At 39.4% G+C, this 24,754-nt stretch overlaps 2 protein-coding genes and 1 long non-coding RNA gene across 8 annotated transcripts in view; 2 read left to right on the top strand and 1 right to left on the bottom strand.

Moving 5' to 3' along the window:
- Positions 1-3,972, top strand: part of LOC117423500 (E3 ubiquitin ligase RNF157-like) — a 43,934-nt gene extending 39,962 nt beyond the window's left edge. For 4 of the 6 annotated variants that reach the window (XM_058989947.1, XM_034039388.3, XM_034039390.3 and 1 more), the window contains one exon: positions 354-3,972. In XM_058989947.1, coding sequence (XP_058845930.1) covers positions 354-487 — 134 coding nt within the window. In that variant the 3' untranslated portion in view covers positions 488-3,972. The remainder of the gene's footprint in view (positions 1-353) is intronic. The other 2 variants (XM_034039389.3, XM_034039391.3) reach the window with 1 other exon arrangement.
- Positions 3,973-10,399: 6,427 nt separating this feature from the next.
- Positions 10,400-15,654, top strand: foxj1a (forkhead box J1a). The gene is made up of 3 exons (XM_034038628.3): positions 10,400-10,540; positions 12,089-12,698; positions 14,546-15,654. The coding sequence occupies exons 2-3, from the start codon at positions 12,132-12,134 to the stop codon at positions 15,347-15,349; spliced, it is 1,371 nt and encodes a 456-aa protein (XP_033894519.1). The 5' UTR covers positions 10,400-10,540; positions 12,089-12,131; the 3' UTR covers positions 15,350-15,654.
- A 1,399-nt stretch (positions 15,655-17,053) lies between these two features.
- LOC131697933 (uncharacterized) lies at positions 17,054-20,635 on the bottom strand. Its single transcript, XR_009307562.1, has 3 exons — positions 20,599-20,635; positions 19,356-19,626; positions 17,054-18,056 (listed from the first exon to the last, which is right to left on the bottom strand). It is a non-coding gene; the product is annotated as an uncharacterized LOC131697933 (long non-coding RNA).
- Between the last annotated feature and the right edge of the window lie 4,119 nt (positions 20,636-24,754).

Below are 24,754 nucleotides of genomic sequence, written 5' to 3'. Positions count from 1 at the left end.
TAGACATTGTATGTTATGGTTTTTCATGAGATAGCCTCTTTATTTAAAAAATAAGGGTTGTGAATTTGGCATTCAGCCCTGTGCCTTTTTCAAACAGACTGCCAGCTGTGCTTCTGCAGAATTGTATGCCCGTGTTTGTGATGTGGATTACACTAAAGTCCATGGTCTTGAAGTTGAGGCCACTGACAAAACTCACTTGTAAAGAGCTGACCTCGAACCCAAACGTTAATAGGCAAATATTAATTAGCTGCCTCTGCACTGCCTGGTCCCTACAGTCCCCACAGTTCAGTTGTCTTGGTGAGCAGTGAGTTTCACAGCAGTGTCTCCCACACTAACACTGTCTCCCTGTGTAGAGCCGGGGTCCTGGGAGGAATACAGGTCTGAAGGAGGGTGCCTGCAGCCCTGCATCTCCGCGAGCAACATCGACCTGGAGGAGGAGAGGGAGGGCCGCCCACAGCCCAGACACTGCGGACCCCTGGCTGTCTGACAACAAGAACCCAGACACCCACCCGCTTCGCTGCACTCCCAGGATCCCAACATATCCACACCTTTCTAAATGCTGCTGACCCATGCAGGGTGGAACTTTGCGTTGACCAGGGCTGGAAACTCCTGTTCAAGTCTTTGCTGGAATATTGGATATCTGGGTCTAGAACTTGGAGTGGGTTTAGACATTGTCTTTGTCTTCTTTCTCCTCAACATACTCTCCCTTTTTTTTCCTCTGTACCCTTATAAAAGCAATCCTGGCTGATAGTCAAAAGACATCTACAACTATGCTTGTGGGGCCGCTTCCTGGAACCACTGTTTTGAATGCTAGAGGATTGAAAACCAGGGATGCTAGGTAGGGAGACTATATGCTTCCAGTTTCACTTTAGGCTTTCAAACTGACATTACAATGCGTTCTGGCAAGTGCAGTCCTGCTTCCCTTAAAGAACAGAGAGATACAGGATGCCAGAATGCACTGAGATGGAGGTTAATAAACCTGAGCTGTCCCAAACTCTCCAGGTGAACATGGAGCTGCTTGGTTACCTTATTGCCAGGTTTCCTTTTAAAATTTCTGATAAACTAAAAAATCCATTTGAAATCTGAATTTAAGTGGATTTCTAAAAAATTAAATATTGAAACACAATTTGTGGGTCGTTCTGTAGTGTTCGTTAATACGCAGTGGGCTAGACTCTGAAAGCTTTTTTTCTCTTCAGTAGCATGGTTTATTCTGAACTAAAAAACACCAAACCAGTTGTTTTAGAATTGTAATTTATTGTTTTGTTTTTTTACAAAAGAAAATAGTTTTAATAATAAAAATCAAAAGGCTTTGAGAATTTTGCCTACAGTTTTCTTTCAGACTTCAAGAAATCTCCATTTTGAATCTGCTAGTTTTGAAAGCAGCTGACAGACTAGCGGTTTGCCCTGATTAGCTGATTTTGAGCATCCCTGGAAATGTTTTTCAAATCCTGCACCAGTAATAGTGTGTTCTGCCCTTGTTTTATAACCTTGACGAAGAGTAGTAGCTTCTTTCCTTTTTTTTTTTTTAATGCCCCCTTTTTCTGATGTTTTCAGTTCTTATTACAATTGCACTCATACTGTACGGTGCTTTCACTTGAGCTCAGGAGCTGCTCTTCCGTTCTAGTTGTCATAGATACAGGTAATATCATAAAAAGATAAGGGAACAGTAAAAAAAATTTAAAAAAAGGGAATTGAAGCTAGTGCCTCTAAGTGCTCCTTTAATGGACTGTCTATGTTGAAGTAGTGACCATGTGGTTAGCACCTTTGTATTCAGGCTTGAGCAGTGTTTAAAAAGTTAACAGATTCATCAATGGAAAGGCACAGGACTGTGCTGCAAGTCTTGATCTCAATGCCTCAACACAGCTGTATAACCTGGCAGTGCTGCTTGTCTGTCAACAGACACCCTGGGGAGACCCATTCATCTCTCTGGATAGCAGTCCACCCCACACACCACTCTCTCATAACCCTTTAAGCTCTGTGGAGACCAAACAAGACTGTCGGTACTGTGGGAGGTGTTTCCAGTAGAACACATTGAGTGTTACACTTGTCTTTGCTGAAATCCTGCAGACTTAAGTTACTTTGTAAAGTGTACAGCGGCCTGAAATCCCATTTTCACACGCACAATAACCTAGTCCTTATTGAAGTCCTTCCACACTACCCCGGTGCTTTTCCTGTTTCTACGTTTTGTCTGTTAAATTTCATTTTTTAAATCAGTAGTGAGTTGGTTCAGCTGCACTTTACATAGGAAACGCTAAAGCAATAAAAGTCTCCTGCGATATTCAACAGTGTATGTGCTTACCTTCTCTAATGGCACTGCCTCCAACCAAAACGGAGAACACAAATATTTATTACCTGATTTCTATAGTCATGCATGTGATCAGAATTGCTAACCGATCAGAACCCTGTCACAAAGATTATGCATGATGAAACCTTATAGGAATTCCGTACTCTATATTCTCAGTCACTTAAGTAAAGAGACTCCACAATTGAAATATTATATCAGAAGGGTGCATGTGTTTTTTTTTTTTGCATTCACTTTTTGAAGCTGGAAAAGGGTCTGTTTGAAAGGAGGAGGAGGTATGGCCATATGGTTAGTGCTCATGGTTGAAGTTATGGACTCTAGTTAGTCTTAATTGTGACAGCTACATTCTTGAACACAGTCAGAAAGCAGTTACAGAATAGCCTCTCGTTGCACCTACACCTTTTGTCCAGCAGGGGTTCCATTTAAAGTGAGGCAACTACTTCCTGTAAAAAGCATATGTGGGAATGGGCAAAAGATTGTGTCCTTCTTTTCTCCCATATAGAAGGAATAATAACCAGGGATTTCAAATCTATTTTTCTTACTTTCTCTATTTGAGTATGCAATCATTATGTTATTTGCTTGTGTGGTTTTTTTTTTTGGATAAATCGAACAATATACTTCCTGGTACATGATCGTGTTCTGTGCTGCCAGCCCGTGTTCATGGTGCAAAATAATTTTAAGAATGAGCCAGACAATAAATCTTGTCCAGGAGCTAGGATTGAAGTTCTGAATCATAGGCTCATTTTAGAATTGTTGCATAAATGTGATGAAAGATCAATGTTTTTTTTAAAACATTGGTTATTAGTCTTTAAATCTGAGATTTCTGGTCGTACTCAATAAAACTGGGGGATGTTTTAGGAATGTTCTGCTAAGGACTGTTTTTAAAGCCCATTTTGATGATCTTTTTCAACTGTTAGAAAGAGTTTATTAGTTAATTCTCATTTTTTGTTTGACCTAAAATCTCTTAAACATTTCCTAAAACAGCATTTAAAGGTTTATGAATTGGGCCATCTGTGTAAGCCAGCAAGAAACTGTGCTGGTTCCATATACCAGCTAGGACAGTGTCCAGTAAGAAACCAGCTGGGATTCAGCAATACAACCTCCTAGCTCCTGGTCTTGCGCTCTAACCACTAGGCTCCAAAGTATAATTCCAGTAAGACCTTCTCCATTTTGTGGCCAAACAGTTCATCTCAGATCTAAAACCTGCTTGAGTTATAATAATAATGAAAATAGTTTATCTGTTTCCTCTGAGCAATGAAATGCTGCTGTTTCACCCTGTCTGTCTGAGAGCGTATTCATACCTGGTGGCATTTCTCTTCTGATTAGCTACCTGCTGTGATTATCTGATTAACCATTAGGTAAGATAAATCTGTGGGCATTGGTGATCTGTGTGTGTGGTGTTGATCTTTTAATCTTTATTGTTTGGTAATATAAACATATGAAACTATAAAAATATGGATGATGCACTACTAGTTAGTCTCACAAAAACACAGACAAGGTGCATGTGTGAGGTCTTTAATACTGTAGGGAGCACCATAGTATAGCTCAGACCCGGTCCTGTCAATACCTCTGCAACGTCCTTGTGTACATTTGCACTAAGTTGTATCTCTTTTAAGGACAACTTTTATGGAGTTCCGGTATATAAAATCAATAAATACAAACTTTTATAACTCCTAGCTGTTTCTCATTTTATTCAGGGTGGTGGGCAGTGTGTGTGTGTGTGTGTGTGAAAAACTTGCTTCCTTCTGCTCTGACAATGTTCCCCAACTCTGAGGATTGGTTTTTCCAGCAGGACAATGCTCCATGCCACTCAGCCAGGTCAATCAAGGTGTGGATGGAGGACCACCAGATCAAGACCCTGTCATGGCCAGCCCAATCTCCAGACCTGAACCCCATTGAAAACCTCTGGAATGTGATCAAGAGGAAGATGGATGGTCACAAGCCATCAAACAAAGCCGAGCTGCTTGAATTTTTGCGCCAGGAGTGGCATAAAGTCACGCAACATCAATGTGAAAGACTAGTGGAGAGCATGCCAAGACGCATGAAAGCTGTGCTTAAAAATCAGGGTTATTCCACCAAATATTGATTTCTGAACTCTTCCTAAGTTAAAACATTAGTATTGTGTTGTTTAAAAATGAATATGAACTTATTTTCTTTGCATTATTCGAGGTCTGACAACACTGCATCTTTTTTGTTATTTTGACCAGTTGTCATTTTCTGCAAATAAATGCTCTAAATGACAATATTTTTATTTGGAATTTGGGAGAAATGTTGTCAGTAGTTTATAGAATAAAACAAAAATGTTCATTTTACCCAAACACATACCTATAAATAGTAAAACCAGAGAAACTGATAATTTTGCAGTGGTCTCTTAATTTTTTCCAGAGCTGTATGTGTATATATATATATATATATATTAGATAGATAGATAAACAATTTTTTAATGTTTTGACAGGAAGAAAACAATTACACCAAATCAACACCACACTGAAATAACTGGGTGAACTCAATATTCCTTCCAAATGGCAGGAGATGTGATTAGTGTTAGCAGTCCATTACAGGTAGATCAACACCCGTGCAATCTACTGTAAAGTGAGCTGTACAATGCATGCTTATTATACACTGCCCGACCACTTTATTAGGACTTGTACCTAATGTCAGGTCTGGCCACCATCAGGCATAGTCTCCACAGGGTGTCTCAGCTAATAATATTTCATACAATTTCTGCAGGGGATTGTGATGAATGAATGCATTGTTCCGTTTCATCCCAAACATGCTCAAATGGATTGAGATCCGGGGATTACAGTGGCCGTGGAAGATGCCGGTTCATGATTGTCTTGAAAGCCATCGCCATCAGAGTATAGCAGTGTTGGTTGGACTTGATCTGCAATAATGCTTAAGTAAGCTTTAAGTACAGCAGCTTTCTAGTGCTGCCGGTATCAGATGTTAGAAATGACTTCTCCTGGGATGTGTGTGTGCTGATGTAGAGATGGTCCACCCCCATTGTGCTACCCTATGTATCCCATTAGGCTTTTTAGCTGAAGCCTGCATTGCATCCTATAATGGCGTCTGCTAAGAAATAAATAATAATAATAATAATAATAATAATAATAATATTGTCTCCTGGAAATAGGAAGTGATAGTTATGTGTTACCATAAATGACCACCAGGGGTGTTCTATAGTACCTCTCTGAGTTTGTGAGATTCAAGATTTGGGAGTTCCCTATTTAGATAACCAATGAAGCATCACAGCTAGGTGTGCTTTTATGAGTTTGCAAATCCACCGCCACTGCTAAACATTTCAGCTAAATACTTTGTAGTGAGCTGCATTTCAGAAGTGAGGAGGGGAAGCATATTAGCAATGCACTGTGCACATGAAGCCCAAAGGTGCAGCACTGTGTACTTCATGCCTGTGCAACACTGATAAAGATTGGGTACGGTACTTTTTTTCAACACAACTGAACCTACAGTAATTCTATAGAACAGTATTTACTGTTACAATAGCCTTAACCGTCTCAATTTTGGTATCCTTGTACAAGTGTGCCTTTATATACATTACTGACAGGAAGATACATATTGATACAGTACAACCCATTGAATTGAGTGATGCTTCTAAATATTAGCTACCTCCTGAAAATAGTGTGTTTCCTTTCTGCTTCAGAACAAAAGATTCATTCATCAACACTTTATCTCAACACAGACCGCCCGCTAATGCACAGATCTCGTTGTTCATGGGCTATTATTGTGAATGTATATTTTACTGCTTCATTTAATGTAGCCTACTGTACATATGCGATTTCTGAACAAAGCGCTTTGAATTTTCAAGCCTTTCCGTTTTCATTTATATTCAAGCTGATACTTACTGAATGAGCAGTTTGTAGAGAGAATTGTGAACTAAAATATATTTCAGCGTGTAGGCTTATTTAGTGAAAATAACCCAATGTATCCAGGTACATGAGTTATGAGAGTTTATGAGTTTAGGCCTAGTCCTTTCACAGTCCATATTTACACTAAAGGTGTGGAGTGTATGTATCCTGGCATGGCCCGGTCTTCAAGACTGCTCTGTACTGGCTAAGTGGACTGTAAGTGCGTTCCTGGAACACTGCCAGATTATCTTGTAACCCTACGGCAACTCACTTGGGTCGATATACAAGAAATCTTTGCAAATGGAAAGAAGAGTTTGATTTTAAAGTTCTTTGTTGTCACAACATTTTAATCAGTGCTATTAAAGCACCACAGTTATTGATCCTTCTGTCTGTGTGGCTGCATGTAAAATATATTTTATAGGAACACCAGTGCCAAAAAGTATTCTCTCCTCCGATCTTTTTAATGCAGAATTTTGTGTTTCACTTTGATATTACTACCACTTAAGAAATGTGGCTGTCTCTAGGACTATATATGAACAGTATGAAAAGCATTATTGTGCAAAACATCTGAATTTGAAACACATTTTTAAGAGAAACTGTTATGAACTATATCCTTTAATTTATGTTGTTTGTTTTTAATTTAAAACCTTATCAAATATCATTAAGACTGCATATTTGAAAGAATTTTTTTTTTCAGTCATTTGGCTTAATATTTTGAAATTCAGATGTTTTACAATAGTTAATACAAATGTTGAGAAGAATCTATATATATATATATATATATATATAAAATTACACACACACACATTAGAATTAGAGTGAAGTTATTGTTTCTACACAGAAAATAAAACATTTTTGACAAATGCAAAACTAGGCATCAACTCAAAATCCAGAATGAAATCCTTTTTCAGTGGATCCCAAAAATACCAGAGGGGAAAAAAATCCATCAATGTATCTAAATCAGTGCTGGCTTCTACAAATCAAGAGATGAGGAAAAAAACATGACCGCTCACAAAATGGACAAACTTATCAAAGCCATGCTCAGATGTATAAAATGTGAAATTTAAGAGCTAGGTAGCAGTCTGTTAAGATGTTCATCCTCTATAAAATCCATTGCTTCTGGAGAGATGCTATATGTCTCTCATGCTGCTTGCAAGAATAGGAGAGGCATTTCCAGTCAACAAACACACCTTCGAGAAGACAGAAACACACATCTACCATGATGACTTCAGCTAAGCACCAGTGATTGTCATACATTTATGTATTGTTACAATGAGATTTTGCTAAAAACACAAAATATTTGGTGGTCTGTGGTTTTGAGTGCAGTTGCACAAAGGGGCTTTAGAGCACAGAATGAAGAATAACTGAGTTTTACAGTTGGGTTTTCTATAAGGAAAATGTTTGCTGTGGAAACTCAAACATTGTTTTCAGCTATCTTGCAGCATTTATTATCATATACAAAACTACAGGTCTCATAGCAATCACTACCGAATCTGTTATTGGTTTCAGAGTTCCATCACGGTCCATCGTCTCAGTTGCTTCACACTCCAATAGCTTTCCGATTAGCCATTAACGCGACTGCGTGGATTCCAGAAAATGATGTCACCCGGTTTGGCATCTCAGACTTCTTTAACAGACGATTAGAAGAAGAGCCCTCGTTAAAATGCATAATATATTGCCGCAGGATTTTATCAGCTCAGACAACCGCTGTGGCGTGGTTCTTTATCATCATGAACTCAAATTTGGGCCAATCAGTTCTTTAGAAATGAAATAAGAGCCACTGGATTTAAAGAAAATAGTACGTGTACTAAACGATCCAATGAAAAGTCGCCTCACATTTTCCATGCGCTTCCAAAAGTTATCAGGGAACCTGAGCATTTGATTATTCTTAAAATCCGTCTCAAAACACATTTTTTTAAACTTGACTTTCCATTTGTTTAACTTCTTTTTGTACAATGTGTGTTTTATGTGTCTACTTTTGCTTTATTTTTTTTTCGGTCACCGTAAAACTTCCAATAATCGCGGTTCTTTTGCAAACGACGGGTTTTATGCATAATAATACAATGCACGTCACACTGGATGTGGTCTTTTTAGAGGATTTTATTGTTTTTATTATTATTAACAGTGGTAGATGCAATTCAGTTTTTCAATGCAGATTCGTTCTTCTGTTTGTTCATTTTCTAACGTTTTACATATCCTTGATTTACTTTTGTTTCATACTTTGTGGGTGTACAATACAGTGTGGCACTGTGTTATAAAATAAAACTGCTACTTAATACCCACTGACACTAACGATGTTGCTGGAATGTTGCAATTTAGTTATGTTAATGCTATAAGTTTGTATGTTAGCGGCTTCTTCATGACTGCATCTGAAGTATTTGAAGATGTTAGTGATGTTATATAATAAACGCTGGGTCTCAAGTCGGCGGGGCTTGTGGCAAACATTGTAAAGAAACGCCCCCAGCGCTGTACAAAAGAAAATTATTATTATTATTATTAGTCCAGGCCAGGACCACGCCGCGTAAAATAACAAATGCCAAACCTCAAAGAGACGTCAGCGCTCAAAAAATGTATGCTTGCAGCGCAGAAGAAAATCCATCGCCGCTATATTTGCAATATTTTAAATTGATGTCTTCTTGTCTAAATGATACACCAAAGGTTATTGACTACTGTGCCAATTACATCGTGCATAAGAAGCGATTAAAATCGAATAGTAATGTAAAATGACTATCCACGAACGTAGGAAATACGTGGCTCTTGTCATTTTTTTAGAACACGTACCAATTAAAATAGGTACACGTAGTCATTTCTGTGCTCTGATTGGTCCAAATGAGTACGTGTAGCGAATATTTGAAACGTGTACTACACAAGGTGTGGCTGAGAGAAAAGTGAGTGGAAAGTTTACACGGGTGAAAAAACAAAACAACACAAAAAAATAAAAACACACACAACTGTAAATAGACTACCAGCATTTACTCCCCTCTTCAAAAGCAATAATAATATTCGATTTTTCATTTATTTTATTTTATATTAAAACAATGTGCTAATTTTATGCGAGTCAAAATGATTTGACCTATCTAAAAGTGTCCGATACAAAAGGTCTTGTATGATTTGGTGTCCGTAAAGGAGTAGTGGTTAGGGCTTTGGACTCCTAACCGGAGGGTCGTGGGTTCAATACCTGGTAGGGGACACTAGTGCTGCACCCTTGAGCAAGGTACTTTACCTAGATTGCTCCAGTAAAAACTCAACTGTATAAATGGGTAATTGTATGTCAAAAATAATGTGATATCTTGTAACAATTGTAAGTCGCCCTGGATAAGGACGTTTGCTAAGAAATAAATACATTTTAAGTTGAGTTGCAATAATGACTAGTTTACCAAATACTACAACGTCAAGGTGGTCATTTATCATTACATTGTATTCCGGGGTGTCTTTATTTTCTAATATGTTAGGAAGTCTGCTGGGGGCGTGAAGTACGCAATGTTTCCCTTTATTATTTATTATTTATTTATTTATTAGCAGAAGCCCTTATCCAGAGCGACTTACAATTGTTACAAGATATCACATTATTTTACATACAATTACATTACTTTAAAAACTAAAGGTTCATTAACGTGTCATATACTTCAAATCCAATTAGGCCTACTATTTTTTTTCAAATTTTGTAAATAACCCTGTATTACTGCCCCCCAACCCGAAAAAAAAAAATGCACAAACAATCGCATGCAGACAAACCCTTCAAACGTCAATAGTCATTTATATGCATTTACTACATTTTCTTCTGCTGCTTTAACTAGCATGAACCCCAACGCAGTAATGTGTGCCTCCCAAATAAACGCAGCTCATTAGCCCCACCAGTAAACCTTTCAGCGGGTCTGATGGATGTGGCGGGATACCAGACTCCCTTAGCCGATACACACTGCCTAGCCAACCCTAGCATGGCATGGGGCTCCCTGGTCCATTACACGTTCCCATGTACTCTGCCTCGGGGAATTTCCTACTGATTTGCATGAAAACAAGTAAAAGTTCAACAGGTTTTTTTTTTCTCTTCCTTTTTTTCCAGAAAGTGGAGTGGTAAAGTGATTAAAGTCCCACTATGGAAACGGCTCAGCCAATGGCAGGGCGTGAAGCTGTTTATAACGGGGAGGGCCGTTTCTATGGTGTTAACGCAAGCCTCTCGGTTCAGGTATATAAACCCCCAGAGACAATTTTGCACCGCAGTGAATAGCCTATCCGTGCAGTCTCGGTAACTCGGTTGCCAAAGAGGGGAATTTATTGGATTTTCAGACTAGCTGGTTGAAGAAGGAAGACTTCTAGAAGTTTATTTAAGAAGGTTGTGGAAAGTTAATTTGCCAGAAGAAAAGAAAAAAGAGTTGAGTACACGCATTTTGATTTCTATTATCATCATTATTATCATTGCTAATAATAGCGTTGTTTTCGTGTTGGTACTGTAGTATGTCGCTATTCCTGTGGTTTTAGCTACATTTGTAAACTTAGATTATTGTAAGTTTATTTGTGCGAGCAAGTCGTTTATTCTGTCATGATATTTGTTACACATTAATGGAACTTGAACACAGAAACGTTTATTTATTAGTAGCAATTTTATGATACTTATATAAAAATAAAAATAAATCACTTTTTTTTCTAAAACATAATTTAGCCCAGGTTATCGGTTGATAATTGACAACTTTTGTATCATCTGATAAAAAAAAAAGTAGCAGACTATTAAGAAAACCAACATAGACCTATGCAATGCATGGGTACCAAACTTTTTTTATCAAAAACTTTTTCTCAGCTAGAATATTTTAATTTAATATAGCCTACCTTTACCAAAATGAAATCCCTCAAATGCATGATTCAACATGGCAAGGATTACAAAATACTAAGTTATAGGGAACATAATGAATTGCATCCATTAAAAAAAAAAAAAAAAAAAAAAAAAGCAACTTGACCCTAACTAAACAGCAAAATCAAGCACTGGGCTCTGACTAAGCAGCCTTTTCACGGAGGTTCTCTAAGACATTTAACATTTGATGGCATTTACATTTAGGTTAATGAAGCTACTGGTGAACAAAAATTGCAAGATTGTTTTCTGACATACTAAAACATTTCTATATGTTTGTTCTTTGTATAAAAATCAGAACATACAGTTCATGGTTAGTTAGTCTAGCTTTCATCCTTAAGGTAACATTTCTAAAAAAAAACTGAATGCAAGTCAGCTACTGCTTTCATTAGTGTAATTACACTGGCAGTATGTACTACTTGTTGACTAGCATCATCACCGGGATTTGAAGCAGAGGGGTGGGGTTAATTGTAATTCACTTTTTAAAAGCTCTTCTATTGGCTCACAAAAATGATGGCTTAGATTGACATTCACCGTTAACATTCTCAATTCATTGGAAATTACTGAAAGGGGCTAGACTGTCCCTGATTGGTCTAGCAAGCCCGACATCCTACACAGGATATTAATGATTTGTAACTTTGTGTATTTTTAATGGGGGAGAAACACTGTCCTAAAGAATATTTATAAATTAATTTAGTAATATTGAAGTTATTAGCTGTATTTTAATTCCCTGTCTGGGTCAAACAGAGTGCAAGTGCTGAGCTTTTTTTTTTTTGTTTTTAATGCTAAATCAATGTAATGCTTCCTCACAACACTGCACAAAGTGGACCTATTCAACAATTTTAGAGCTAATAAAAAATAGTTACATTTTCTTGAAGACTGCGGTTGTGTTCTCCAAAACATTTTTTAACAAAAGAGACATCAAAAAACAAAACTGTCTTATATAAAGACAATGATGGTCAGTTAAGTCAGCTTTCACTGCACAGAATTATTGACACTCTATAGCCATACAATAGGAAAGCAAGACACTGGTGCCAATACCTCTTGTGATAAAAAGTGTTTTTTTGATTTCTCCAGGAGTGCAACTGAAGGAATCTCCAAACAATTAAGAGGCAGTGCCATGTCAATCCTGACCTGCGCAGAAATGGCTGAGAACTGGCCTCTGAGCTTCCTGGAGGAGGAGGCAATAGCAGCAGCGACAGCGGCCCTAACCACGGTGGACGAAAGCAGCAGCAGCAGCAGCAGCAGCTCAGTCAACCTGGACGACAGTCTAACCAGCCTGCAATGGCTCCAGGAGTTTTCCATCGTCAACTCTGATGGAAACCAGCACGTCAGAACAGCTCAGCCCAGTCGTGACCTAAATGTGTACTTGGAGAGCTCAGAGGGGCCTTCCTCACCCCTTGCTGCCGACCCGGCCTCCATGGGCATGCCTCACACCCCCGGCAAGCCCACCTCCTCTGCCTCCATCTGCCGAACCGCCCAACACCCTGGCCTGGGACCCCAGGGTGAGCCCCTGGATGAGGTGGACTACCGGACCAACCCTCACATCAAGCCCCCCTACTCCTACGCCACTCTCATCTGCATGGCCATGCAGGCCAGCAATAAGAGCAAGATCATGCTGTCTGCCATCTACAAGTGGATCACAGACAACTACTGCTACTTCAAACACGCCGACCCGACCTGGCAGGTGAGAAGGTGTAGCATTACAGCTGCTGTAAGTCAGTGAAAATATAAACAGTCAGATGAACCGCTTTGCAATGTCACAAAGAAATAAAGTAATGTTGTCTAGTCACTTGATCTGTGTTGAATCTTAATACCATCTCTAACTCTCTGAATAATATTATCGACAACATTGACAACAGATGCTGTGTACATCGACAACAGATGCTGTGTGGGTTCCATGCACACTTCCTAAGTGAGCATTTTTACTGTAATTCTCCAGAGATAGCATTAAATACACTGCATTCAACAAGGGGTTTATTTTCTCCAGTGTCTCCTCCCGAGTACAATCTAGTACAATTTGTGCTGAGTTGCTATGGCTACTCCAATGAGGTCTTCTTTGGTGAGTGCCGATGATTGTCAGTTTGACGCACCAGACAAGTTTTGCTTTTGGTTTTTTCATGTACAGCGGTTCAGACTTCTCTTAAGTGTGTGCATTAAAAATACTGCTTGACATTCACTTCACAGAAGGCAAAATAATTACAGTTCTAGAGCTCCAGAGCTCTCTTTTTCACTACCAGAAAAGATGTACTGTCTACTTACAACAAGTTATCCCACTTAACAGGACTCCCAGAATATAAAACTTCCCAATTATCCACCTAGTCTTTAAATGCAGGACTAACAGAAAGGCCCTTGATAGTAGAATGTGTGAATTAACTAGACCTAGACCCCCTTTCTCATAAACTCTGCTGTATATATCGTACCCTCAGATCCAGGCTGCTGCTTTAATTTTAAAAGTATTTCTCTGTGCATGAAGCAGCAATCTGTCTCTGGGGATGGAATATCTAGTAGCAGTCTTGCAAAGGGTGTAATATAAATGTGTCATTCTGGCTATGGGGGATGAAATATAAAACGTCTTATTAATCTGGTCTTTTTCTCTGAACACTTGACCAAGCCACCTCTTATCCCAGATTAAACATTAATAGGTTTATTAATGATTCATATAACTTTAATTGACTGTCTACTCATAAAGGAAATGGTGATTCAGGAAGATTATTTAATGTGCTGCAGCACACATTGATTTTTTTTTCTAAGTCCTTTCCCAGTCCATCAGGCAGGCAGGGGTGCACAGCGGATGTGATGATGTGAAATTCTTCTAGAATCTTGGGCTGGTTATATTATGCGTTGCCAACCAAGGGAGCCTTTAATGGGGTCCAGTGTGTGTTTTGGAAAGGGGCCAGCATGCAGGCAGGACCCCAGGGCTGGGCAGATTGCCAAGGTTGTGCTGCATTGAGTCAGGGGGCTGTGGGTAATCAGGCATAGTGGTATCAGAGCAACAGAGAGGCTTGGCACGCTATCCCCTACTGGCCATGTCCTCACACAGGGTGAATCTTCACTGCAAACTTGTAGGTTTTTTTCATCTTATAATTTGAGGATATTTATACACTGGAGCCCTTTGAGTGTGGAAGCTAGTTTCTAAAGTGCTCTTGCTGGGATAAAGAAGTGTAAACAGTGGCAGGTCCTTTTAAAAGAAACAGACTTTGAGTAACGTGAAAACATTCACCCAGGATACTAGGATTACTGAATAACTGGACATTGAAAAAGACACTTGTCTACCTGTTTGTCTACTAGACTAAGGAGTTTCTTTAATGAATCTTTAAAGCATAAAATGGGTACTTCTTGAACTACTGCAGGCAAAAATATATACATACATCAACTGGTATGACAACATGATTTTATAGGTCAAAAACAAATATGCTTGCTTAATTATTATGGTTAGTATGGCAGGAAATAAATTAATATCTTTGTAGCGGCTTCAAGGAGTCTCAACTGAATTCCAGTCTTAGTTAACCGTTCATTTCTCTTGTGTTGCAGAATTCCATCCGTCACAACCTGTCCCTCAATAAGTGCTTCATCAAAGTCCCGCGGGAGAAGGACGAGCCCGGCAAAGGTGGCTTTTGGAAGATCGACCCCCAGTACGCAGACAGGCTTCTCAATGGGGCCTTCAAGAAGAGGAGAATGCCCCCAGTTCATATCAACCCCGCCTTCCAGGCCAGGATGCGTCCAGAGCCCAGCTTAGCCAACATTGCTGATGTGATGAACAGCCAGCTGTGTGTGAGCCAGGAGTCCCAGCAGCTATTGAAGGAGTTTGAAGAAGTCACCAATGACCAGAACTGGGATCCATCAGAGATGGGGAAAGTTGGCCACAAGAGGAAGCAGCCCCTACCCAAGAGGATGATGGTCAAGGCCCCACGCCGCTCTAGCTCACCCCTTCTCACCACGGAGGAACAGAAAGAACTGGGCTCCCTGAAGGGCGATTTCGACTGGGATGCCATCCTGGACTCTGCGCTCTCCGGCGACCTCAGTGAAGAACTTGAACATGTGCCTTCACTGAGCCCCATCCCTGGAGAGGTGAACCTGACCGTCCGGGGTACACACATTGACCGGCCTCAGCAGTGGAGCCCCCTAGAGCCCAGCGGCCACATAGACCACATCCTGACCCAAACCAACCAGGGCAACCTAGACTTTGATGAGGAGACCTTCCTGGCCACTGCTTTCCTGCAGAACCCCTGGGAGGAAGGCAGGAACGACTTTCTATCCAACTCGGCGGTCAACCTGGACCAGCTGTTTGACCTGGGCGACTCATTCTCATGCAGTAGGATAGAGGCATTTCTATGAAGCATGCCTTCAACTAGGTAGACAATTTATCAATTGTAGGGGACGTGTCTAATCGACAGGAAAATAGACAACCAAGACTGTCTGTTGTATCTCTTGGATACCAGTGGCTCCCAGAACTGGAAAGCTTAAGCTATGAAACAGTAGATATTCAATAGACTTGACCCCTGGTCAAATACGGCACTCAAAAAACCTAGTGGGGTGAGTGGCCCAATAGTGCACGATTATTGAATTTATGTAAAATGTGTATAAAAAGACTTAAATGATAGCTTTGCATGCAAAGAAAATGAATTAAAATCATGAAAATATACCTAACATAAAATCATTATTGGGTTATACTCTTTTGTGATATGATCTATCTTTTGTGAATACATGCAGTTGTAAGATAATATAAGATATATTACATAATATATTGGCTTAGTGGAGTATCTTTGGTCTAGAGTCTAGACACTGTTAATGTTAGCTACATGGACCAACTGTGTTTCAGATCCACAATGACTCTTCACAAGCAACTGCTACTTTGAGAACACAAAAAGAATATTTTGTACAGTATATTGTATGATTTTTCATATACATGTCAGCAATGTATCTTGGGATGTTTTAGATGCAATTCATATTTTTACAGGGGATCAAAAAATACAACAGAAATGGCATTCTTATGATTTTGTTTTGAACTGTCTCCACTTTATTTAAACAGCACAGACTGTTCAGTATGTAGACCATCATTATTGGCCCCCAGCATACATCAGATAAACCTGTGCATTGACAGTCACAGAAACTGCCTGTGTGTCACATAACAGGAAAGGATGAGAACACGTTCATTTATAATGTACAAGCAGTTTGACACTTTCATGCTTCCTTCCTCCAGTCCCTTTGGACTTACAGACACCTTAAGACGTCAAATCAACAGCTTCACAACATCTGTGAGAATTGCCAAGTCTACAGATCAACACCTACTAAAACATACTGCAGTTTACATTAAAGGGGTAAACGTACAATACTTTAAAACCAGTTTCTCACCATTCTCTGAAGTACAGTTGTTTTTTGATGTGAATTTTGTTGTTTTCTAGCCTATAAATTCACTTCTTTCCTGTTTTACCGGTAATAGGACCCCATCTGAGCCAAAGGTGTTATATTGCCTGTAACCCAGGAAGTGAATGTATAGCCATCAAACTTAGTGTTGTATTTATTGTTCTGTCAAAATACATGGGCTTTACCTGAGTCTGGTCAAGAAAATGCTTAATAAAGTCCTGGCAATTACCCACTTAAGAGTAGATTAGCTTTTATCATGATTTGATTATTTCATCTTTGGAATACAAGAGTAAAGTATATATTAAATAATCATTACAGTAGCTATAACCATTGTGACAATTCAACAAAGAATGGATTCCACAGCTATTCCATTGGAATTCTGATGGGCTTATGACCCCATTTTAGACTAATCAGGAGTAGAATGGCATTATGATCTCTAGCATTTAACCGGTGGTATAATTCACGGGGGTGAAGTTTTGTTTCCCTCCCGAATGTCACTCGCACTCAGTCTGTGTTGTGTACAGTATGCAGATATTATTAATTTCTCTTTTATGTTTTGCACTTTCCTTTTTGGATAATATATGTCTTACTGGCACTGAAAACTGCAGTTAACATGTGCAATTAAAAATATTGTGTTTTTTTCCCCCAACTCAAAGTGACATTAAAAAAATGTTAAAATGAGGTACCGGTATTCCTTTGAATTAATGTGTGTCTTTGGTGTCTGGGGCGGGGTGTCCCATTAAACAAGATATACAGTAGAAGCCTGTTACTTCAAACCCCTTTGATCCAAATTGCCTTATTAACCGCACTGCAAGCGTGACCCTGACAAATTCAAAATGGCTGGCAAATGAAAAAGGACAGTACTTACTCTAGCTGAAATATTATTGAACATTTGGAAGAGGCTGACCGCGCTGTTGAACTTGCTAAAGGGTATGGTGTGGGAAAGTCAACAGATACTGACATAAAAGCTGCAGAACATCGAGAACAATGCAATCTGTGAAGACAACGCGAGAGAAAGAGCTTGTACACATGGTTCATGCAAGAAAGAGAAAATGGCACTCTGATTTCAGGACTAGTAATTAAAGAGAAAGCCTTCTATAGTCGACTACATCCAGAAGACAGAGTTTAAAGCTAAGTTTTTTTAAGCATGGGCCACAGTGTAAATATAGCTACTGCCCATTACTTACGTCATGGGAGGTAAGTGGAGGAAGGATAGCACAGTTGTCCGTTATCGCCATGTCCACCCATGATATACATACCGTCATAAATAAGTCTTGTACATCTTAAACATTTTTCACTTCCGTCCTTCCAATCATGTTTTTTTTCCCCCTACACGTTACTAAATGACACACCTGCACAGCTTTCGTGGTTGAGTCTTGCAGGACCACAGTGCTGACGGTGCAGCCCACTCAAATCACCGGCACACACTTATTTGATCTAGAGCAAGCACTCAGACGGACTTGCCGCTTCAGATCTAAGTAGTTTTGGCTGCAAGGTTAAGTCTAGTGAAAATATGATCCCAGCGTGTAGTAGGAGGAGAATAAACGCTGCCTGAAGCAGTATTTTTCCGCCGTTGCTTGACAACGCCTTTGGCATGCAAGGATGAGAGGAGCTGAGCCAGTCCAGGCTGCTGCTGCTGGTGGGCTGACTGGTTTGTGAGCAGAGCCTGTCTCCCAGTCTGAGGAAAAAGAAAAATCCATCTTGTTTATACCACTGCTCCTGAAAGGTTATGTTGCCAGGGAAACGCCACCGTTTCCCACAGCAGAGCGAAAAGAAGGAAGAGAGGAGAGGAGAGAAACACTTGAGATTAATTAGGGTGACACGGCGCTCTTTGTGAAAGTGCAAGGGGCTAACGGGGTGAACTTTTAATAACCTCGCCAGCGGGGGACTGTGAGTAATGAAAGATCTTGAGCTGAGGGATAAGGATGGGGGATTTTTTTAGCTTTTATTGCCCCCAGTTTTTATTACCCAAACAGCTCCTCCAGTTTACTGTTAACTGTTGAAGTGAAAGCACCTTATAATAATTCACAAAAATACAAAGCTTTTAATTTATGTGGCCCATGGCTTGCTGTAAAAAAAAAAAAAAAAAGAAAATCAGGAATAATTTTTTTACGTTAATTGATAGTTGACCAAATTAATAGAAAATAAGATGTTTGTATACAGTTCAATTTCTGTAGTACTTAAAACGTTGCTAGGCTACCTGGCTTTAACATTGGTTAACATTGGAAAAACTTTCTGGTGAGATTTCAGGAGGTCTTTGATGGGCAACACAGATGATGTTTCTTGATGATGTTTTTTGGTGTTTTATATCTTGCTCTACCAGGCACTTCTATGCAAAAAAAAACCCAGCTGAAAACACGCATAGTACATTTTTTGTTCAATCAGGAAACTCATGTGATAGATTAATTCTTAAAACACACTGGATAACATTACTACATTATACATATTTTACATTACAGTCTTTGGCTTTGGCCTTGCCTTTTGAGGTACCCCTGCCCATAAATTAGCTTGCAGATAAGTGGAGAGGCTGACTGTAGGGACGCCATGGGGAAGGGGGGTTGCCCTCCCTAGTTAGACGAAGCCAAAAAGCAGGTGGAGGCCGGGGAGGAGGAGGTGAACTCTGACACACAGTAGGGGCGTAGTGGATTGAGATGAGCTATAAATACTTTCCTTGACGATCATTGGAAGTATTATTTATCAAAAGACAAATAAGAAACTAGCTATTCGATTGACGATTGAATCTGGTATTGGAAGCACATATTACATGCTTGATGTTTATGTGATTTGATCAAGGGTTAAAGCGAGTTCCGTGCCAGAACTGCCGCTTTGCTTTATTTCTTCATGGAGGATATCCTCAAGTCTCAGTTCAAAGCTAGGCCATGTTTCCTATATAACTAATGTTAGAGCCAGGTTATCTTAAAATGTATTTTTCAAGCAAGGGCCAAAAAAAAGTCTGTGTTGTCCCTGAGTGGCTCACCTGGTAAAAGCACAGGATGTGCAGGATGAATCATACAGTCAGGCGAGTGCAGGTTCGCATTCTGTCGTGGAAGACGCACGTCTTTATGGGGGATTCTGGATGGAGCGTCGCATTGGCTCTGGCGCTCCTGTCGGTTAGGGAGGCAAAACTGGAAGGGACTGTTTTTCCTCATCACACTATAGCGGTCCCTACTGGCAGGGCACCTGGTGAGTTCATGCAGACACCTGCAGGGCTGGCCTTTGTCCTTTAGAGTCCAGTAGCTCTTGAGTTCCTGGGTGTAAAAGAGGAAATTGGCTATGGTCGTCAAATCGGATGGAACGCTCACTGAAGAAAAAGGCTGTGTTTAAATAAACCGGCCAGTGGATCACCAGTGTTTACCCTTTTAGTTTGGTTACAAAGATAAGTAAAAGTGTAACTGTTAGAGCTGAGGAGGGCTCTTCAACAGACTGTGACAGTCAAGTAGACAAACCAGGGAATTTATCACTCATAGCCTCCCTTCTGTACCTCTGTATGTCTTGAATGTCACACATAGAGTTTTGCATATATCTAGAGAAACACTTACCCAATTGTGATAAAATTTGCCATGCAACTTGTTTAGCACAATGTTGAGTGTTTCCAGATCTGGGGATTTCTGGAGGTTTTTTTTTCCGAGCATCTTTCTGTATATCACACTGTAACAGGGCGAGCAGCCCTGTAGATTGTTTTGTTTATTTATTTTAGAACGAGGGTTCATCCTCCGCCCCTGTGCAGATTATTGTTTTTGTTTATTATGATTTATTGTATTTATGTCGGCGAGCGCCGTATGTTTTGTTATTGTTTTGATTAAATAACGGCGTAGCCGGTTTGTTTTGTTTAGTGTGGATGGGTAGCCCCATCCACAACAATTAAAACTCGTGCAGAAGGTGAACCATCTCCCGAATTAATTACGGGATTAATTTTGTTGCTAATTTTGGGAGATGGTTCACCTTAATAAAAGCCTGCAGCTCTCGGCACTCGGGGTGGGTGTCAGAAGGAGAGAGTGTGCGAGAGGAGTGACGGAGAAACGAGAGAAAGAAAGTAAACATAGGAACAGTGAAGGCAATCTGCCCAGCCTGACCTGTGTTGCAGTTATTTTGTGTTCGTGATTTGTTTTTGTTTGAAACCTTTTATTTAGCTCTGTGAGCGCAAAGTTTATTTTTGTTTAAATATTTTATTTATTTTTGTTTGCTTTAAATAAAACGGCGCACGCGCCACTGCACCATACCTTTTCTTGTTGTTGTGCCTTCTTCTGCCGTGACGTCAGACCAGTCAGCCATTCCTGTCACACACACATACAGATATCTAGTGAACCACTTATCCAATTAATTGTGATGAAACTTTAAATTTGTTCTTTAGCACAGGTTATTGATAGAATGGGAATATAGGGATTAGTAGAGGATCTGTCTGTCCTAGTGTCTGTGTTACATTTTTACATACATCTAAAGAACTGCTAGTCTAATTGTGACAAAACTTGCTAAGGGCTCCCACTCCACCCCCTTTTTGTGCTTAAGACTGGTTCTATCAGGGATGAAGCTCCCAACAGTGCACAGGAAGTAGTTAGGTACTGTCTGTTCATTGTCATACACCTTGTGGAAAAGGAAAGAAAGTGTACAAGGATGTGGATAGTTTAAAGTACTTGATATCTTTATAGTACTGCCATTATTTAGAGGTAAAAAGCTATCTGCCATAAGCTGTGCGTCATCACAGCACGAGAGGGAGAGAGCAAACAAACACAATGCCTGTCGGCCTGTGTGAGATAACAAGGAAGCTGTTCTGTTCGACGCACAACCCTTTATTGATCTCCATCGTCTTGATGAAGTGTCTGTATGTCAGGAGTTAGGAGAGTGATGCAGTCCCCACTCCGAGGCAGGTCCTTTGAGAATGTTATCTGTGTTTGCTGATGCCAGCCTTTCTCTACCTGGCCCCAAAGTGACAGGACACTTTTAACAGACTTCACCAGGCAGCATTGTATTCCTATTGCAGTTACTCATGCCTTTCTCATCCATTGCAAAATCAAACTTAAGTTCAGTGGTAGTTTTTTTTTTGCCTTTTTTTTACTAAATTATTTTATGTAATTATTATCTTCCTGTTGAAGGTTAAAGATGAAAAACTGAATCCAAAAGTTTTTTACTGAACTATAGTTAAGGTTAATATTAGTTTCTATGGATAATAAGTTAACTATGTTAGTTAACTATGGATAATAACTGACGTTTTGTCTCAATGAACACTTTAGAAAATGATCTTATTAAATATGAACACAATTCTTTAATGTTTTCATTTCTAGTTTTTGGTATAGTCATTGGAACTGTAGTTAACAGAAACAGTAGCTTGGGTTACATGCAAAAATAAAAATAAGTCTCACCTTTTTGGCACACTATTTTGGTAGGACCTGTCATTTTCTTTTAGGGAGAAAAATTCTAAAATTCTCTTGTGCAGCTTTCTAAACTGGGTTTACAAGAAGTTTTTAGGTTGTGTTGAATAACTACAAGTGCAGACTCTTCCTTATTTGGCCACCAAACAAATACAATACACTATCCATGTATTATAGATGCATGCGCTAAGTTTTACTATGGTTTCTTCTGGTTTAGTTCACTTTGTTTCATTCACCCTGCTGACTTGTTGTCAGATATTTTCAGCTGGGAGCAGAGAGTTTGGTATGCACTGCGACATTCTACCTCTAGCTCACCAGAGTACATTCATAACCCAGACTAAAGCTGAGAGAACACAGAGCCACTTTGTGGCTTGGAACTTGGTTTCAGGAGACTAGGTTTCAGGCCACTGCATGGCACACCAGGGGAGACTTGGGGTTTGATACAGCAACGTTGCCTCAAACTAGGGCTCCTGGAACCAGGTTTCAAGCCACTGTTCCTGAAAAAGTGGCTTTGTATTCCCTCAGCTTAAGACATCTAAAACCTGCCCGCTTCAGTGCATTCCATGTCAGATTAAGCTACACCTGTATGACTCCGATCTGTAAAGAAGCCTTTCCTTAATGCTGAATGTTTTGGATGCCAAACTTTCAATCCGCTTCTAGTGGGGTAGTTTGTTTCTATTGTTTTTATAAATGATGGCTCAATAAAATATTCAAGAAAAATAATGTAAAAAAACAAACAAAAAAATGTAATACTAATATGATGTAACAAGCATATGATTTACTATTTAAAAATGTACTATTCAAAGAAACAAATCCATACTTAGCCCTACACTAACATTAAATAATATTTTATTCATATTAAAATTAGCATTTCATTCATTCTATTTGAATATGTCTGATCTTCATGTCTTTTACACCAGCCAGGAGCCCTGTTTCAGGTTTAGTTTGGTTGACTGGGCCCGTAACTTTGAAGTTCTACTGGAGATACATTGATACTGTACTGGCACACACAGATATACAGCACTGTGCACATTTATTACAACACCCCCATTGCTTCTGTGAAATCAAAACACTGGAACTAAAAATTGTCAAAATAGGCAAATTAGTGATGGTCTAATTTAATTGATGGCTTTAATAGGCAACACATGCAATTAATTAAAAAAAGGTAAGAATAAAGGAACACACAGCCACAAATAGTAAAATACAATGAGACTTTTTAGAAGTTGTTTAAGATGCCTAATTAAAGCACAAAGGGGTCTAACATTTTCACACATTTTCACTGATTACAGGTAGGTATATAAAGGATATAAATGACAAATCTTGAGGTGTTTCAATACATTTGCACTTAGCTCTACATACTTGGCAATCATGCTATAGCCATAAATATTTGATATACTGTACTATAAAAAGAGGATGTACAAATATGTATAGTAAAATATCTATTTAAAGTATTTGCGCTGCTAATGTACAGTATACAAATGCCAGAGAGCTAAACTTTTCTAATAGTAAAACACAAGTGCATTGAACCAGATAGCAACAATCACTAAGGTAAACTAATTGCATTCCCCAAACATCATTCCAAGTATAAGGCTAAATAGAGGGCAATTCACTAAGTACCACAATCAACCTTGTAATAAAGTGATTGTGTTCTGTGTCTCTGTGGAAATGCAATTAACAGATTGCATTGCAGTTTAATGAATACCAGTTGAAAACAAAGTAACACACCACAAGAATGAATTCTTTGAGGGTTTCCAAAAGTGCTGCAGGGGATCCAGGGAGGATTGAGTGTGTTGTTCTGTGTGATTTGCTAACGTGAATAGCTGGTTTATTGGCTGGCCTTTCCAGTGAAGTCCAACAATCAGGCTGTGATGAGGTGGAGGAAGGACAGGCTTCAGCAGCAGACAAGCCCAGGCCTGCCTGGCTATCTGAGTAGATACAGTACACTCCCAGCAGCAGCAGCAGCAGCAGCATTGCCCCAGTTAGACACCTCCTTGCTGAGGGGACTCAAAGGGTTATAAGAGACTGCAGGCTTGCTCCTCATTCCTCGGGAACATTTTGGACAATGATTCATTTGACCTAAATGATTAAAATTACATTTTGAATCAATAAAAGAAAAAGAAAACAGCAACATTGGTTAATTTAAAATGCTATAACTTCAATTAAGAACCCATCAATGAATGGAGTGTACATACAATCATATGTTGATCATGACAAACTTCATTTTTTACATCACCCAAACTGTGATCTTACATATAAGTTTTATTTTGTAGGTTGTACAATGTAAATGTGTGGGTCTGACCCACGAAATGCGGGTCACTTGGGTGGTCTGCAAAGAAATGATACATACAGGTGTTCTTTTGACTCTTGATGTCCGGTTGCAGATTGGATTGTAGAATGCAGATGGAACTGGTATTGGAACCAGATGAGATTGAGTTTCACAGACTCAGACACACTTCATGATGCAGACAAACATTTTCTCTAATGTAATGACAAGAGAGGTATGGTATAGCATGTGAAGAAACATGGCAAACCATGGTAAACTATGATAAATGCATTATATATCCATAGAAAAAGCTAGTGAGAAAGGCAAAATTACCATGCAAAACAGCAGTGGTAAACATTTCTAAGGGTAAGTGGGGTGGAATCCGTTGTATGACTATTAAATGATGTCATTCACATTAAGCATTAAGTGTTATGTTACCCAGTATTATCAGGTGCTAGTCTCCCCATTGATAAAGATACAGTATATATATATATATATATATATATATATATATATATATATATATAAAGACCACGGGACCAGTCATTGTAGTCAGGTTGAATTGCATTCCAATCAGACAGGAACATTAATTTTCTCCAATTTCAAAGCGCTGGTTTTATTTTGGCCTTGTGGCCGTCGCATCCCAAAACCCATTGTGACATGGTAATGGGACAGGGAGCAGCTAGCTGAAAGTCAGGGGTTAAAAATGACCTTCTCCAGTCAGGCAATGCACCTGCTTTGCGACCT

This window comes from Acipenser ruthenus, chromosome 17 (assembly GCF_902713425.1).
Source record: "Acipenser ruthenus chromosome 17, fAciRut3.2 maternal haplotype, whole genome shotgun sequence".
In the NCBI taxonomy this organism is placed as follows: Eukaryota; Metazoa; Chordata; class Actinopteri; order Acipenseriformes; family Acipenseridae; genus Acipenser; species Acipenser ruthenus.
This window is presented reverse-complemented; position numbering and strand designations above follow the sequence as displayed.

Excerpts from the sequence above, each read along its gene's own strand:
- foxj1a (XM_034038628.3), top strand. The coding sequence starts at position 12,132 with ATGTCAATCCTGACCTGCGCAGAAATGGCTGAGAACTGGCCTCTGAGC. Across the intron at positions 12,699-14,545 it reads ACGCCGACCCGACCTGGCAG|AATTCCATCCGTCACAACCT; the intron begins GTGAGAAGGTGT and ends CTTGTGTTGCAG.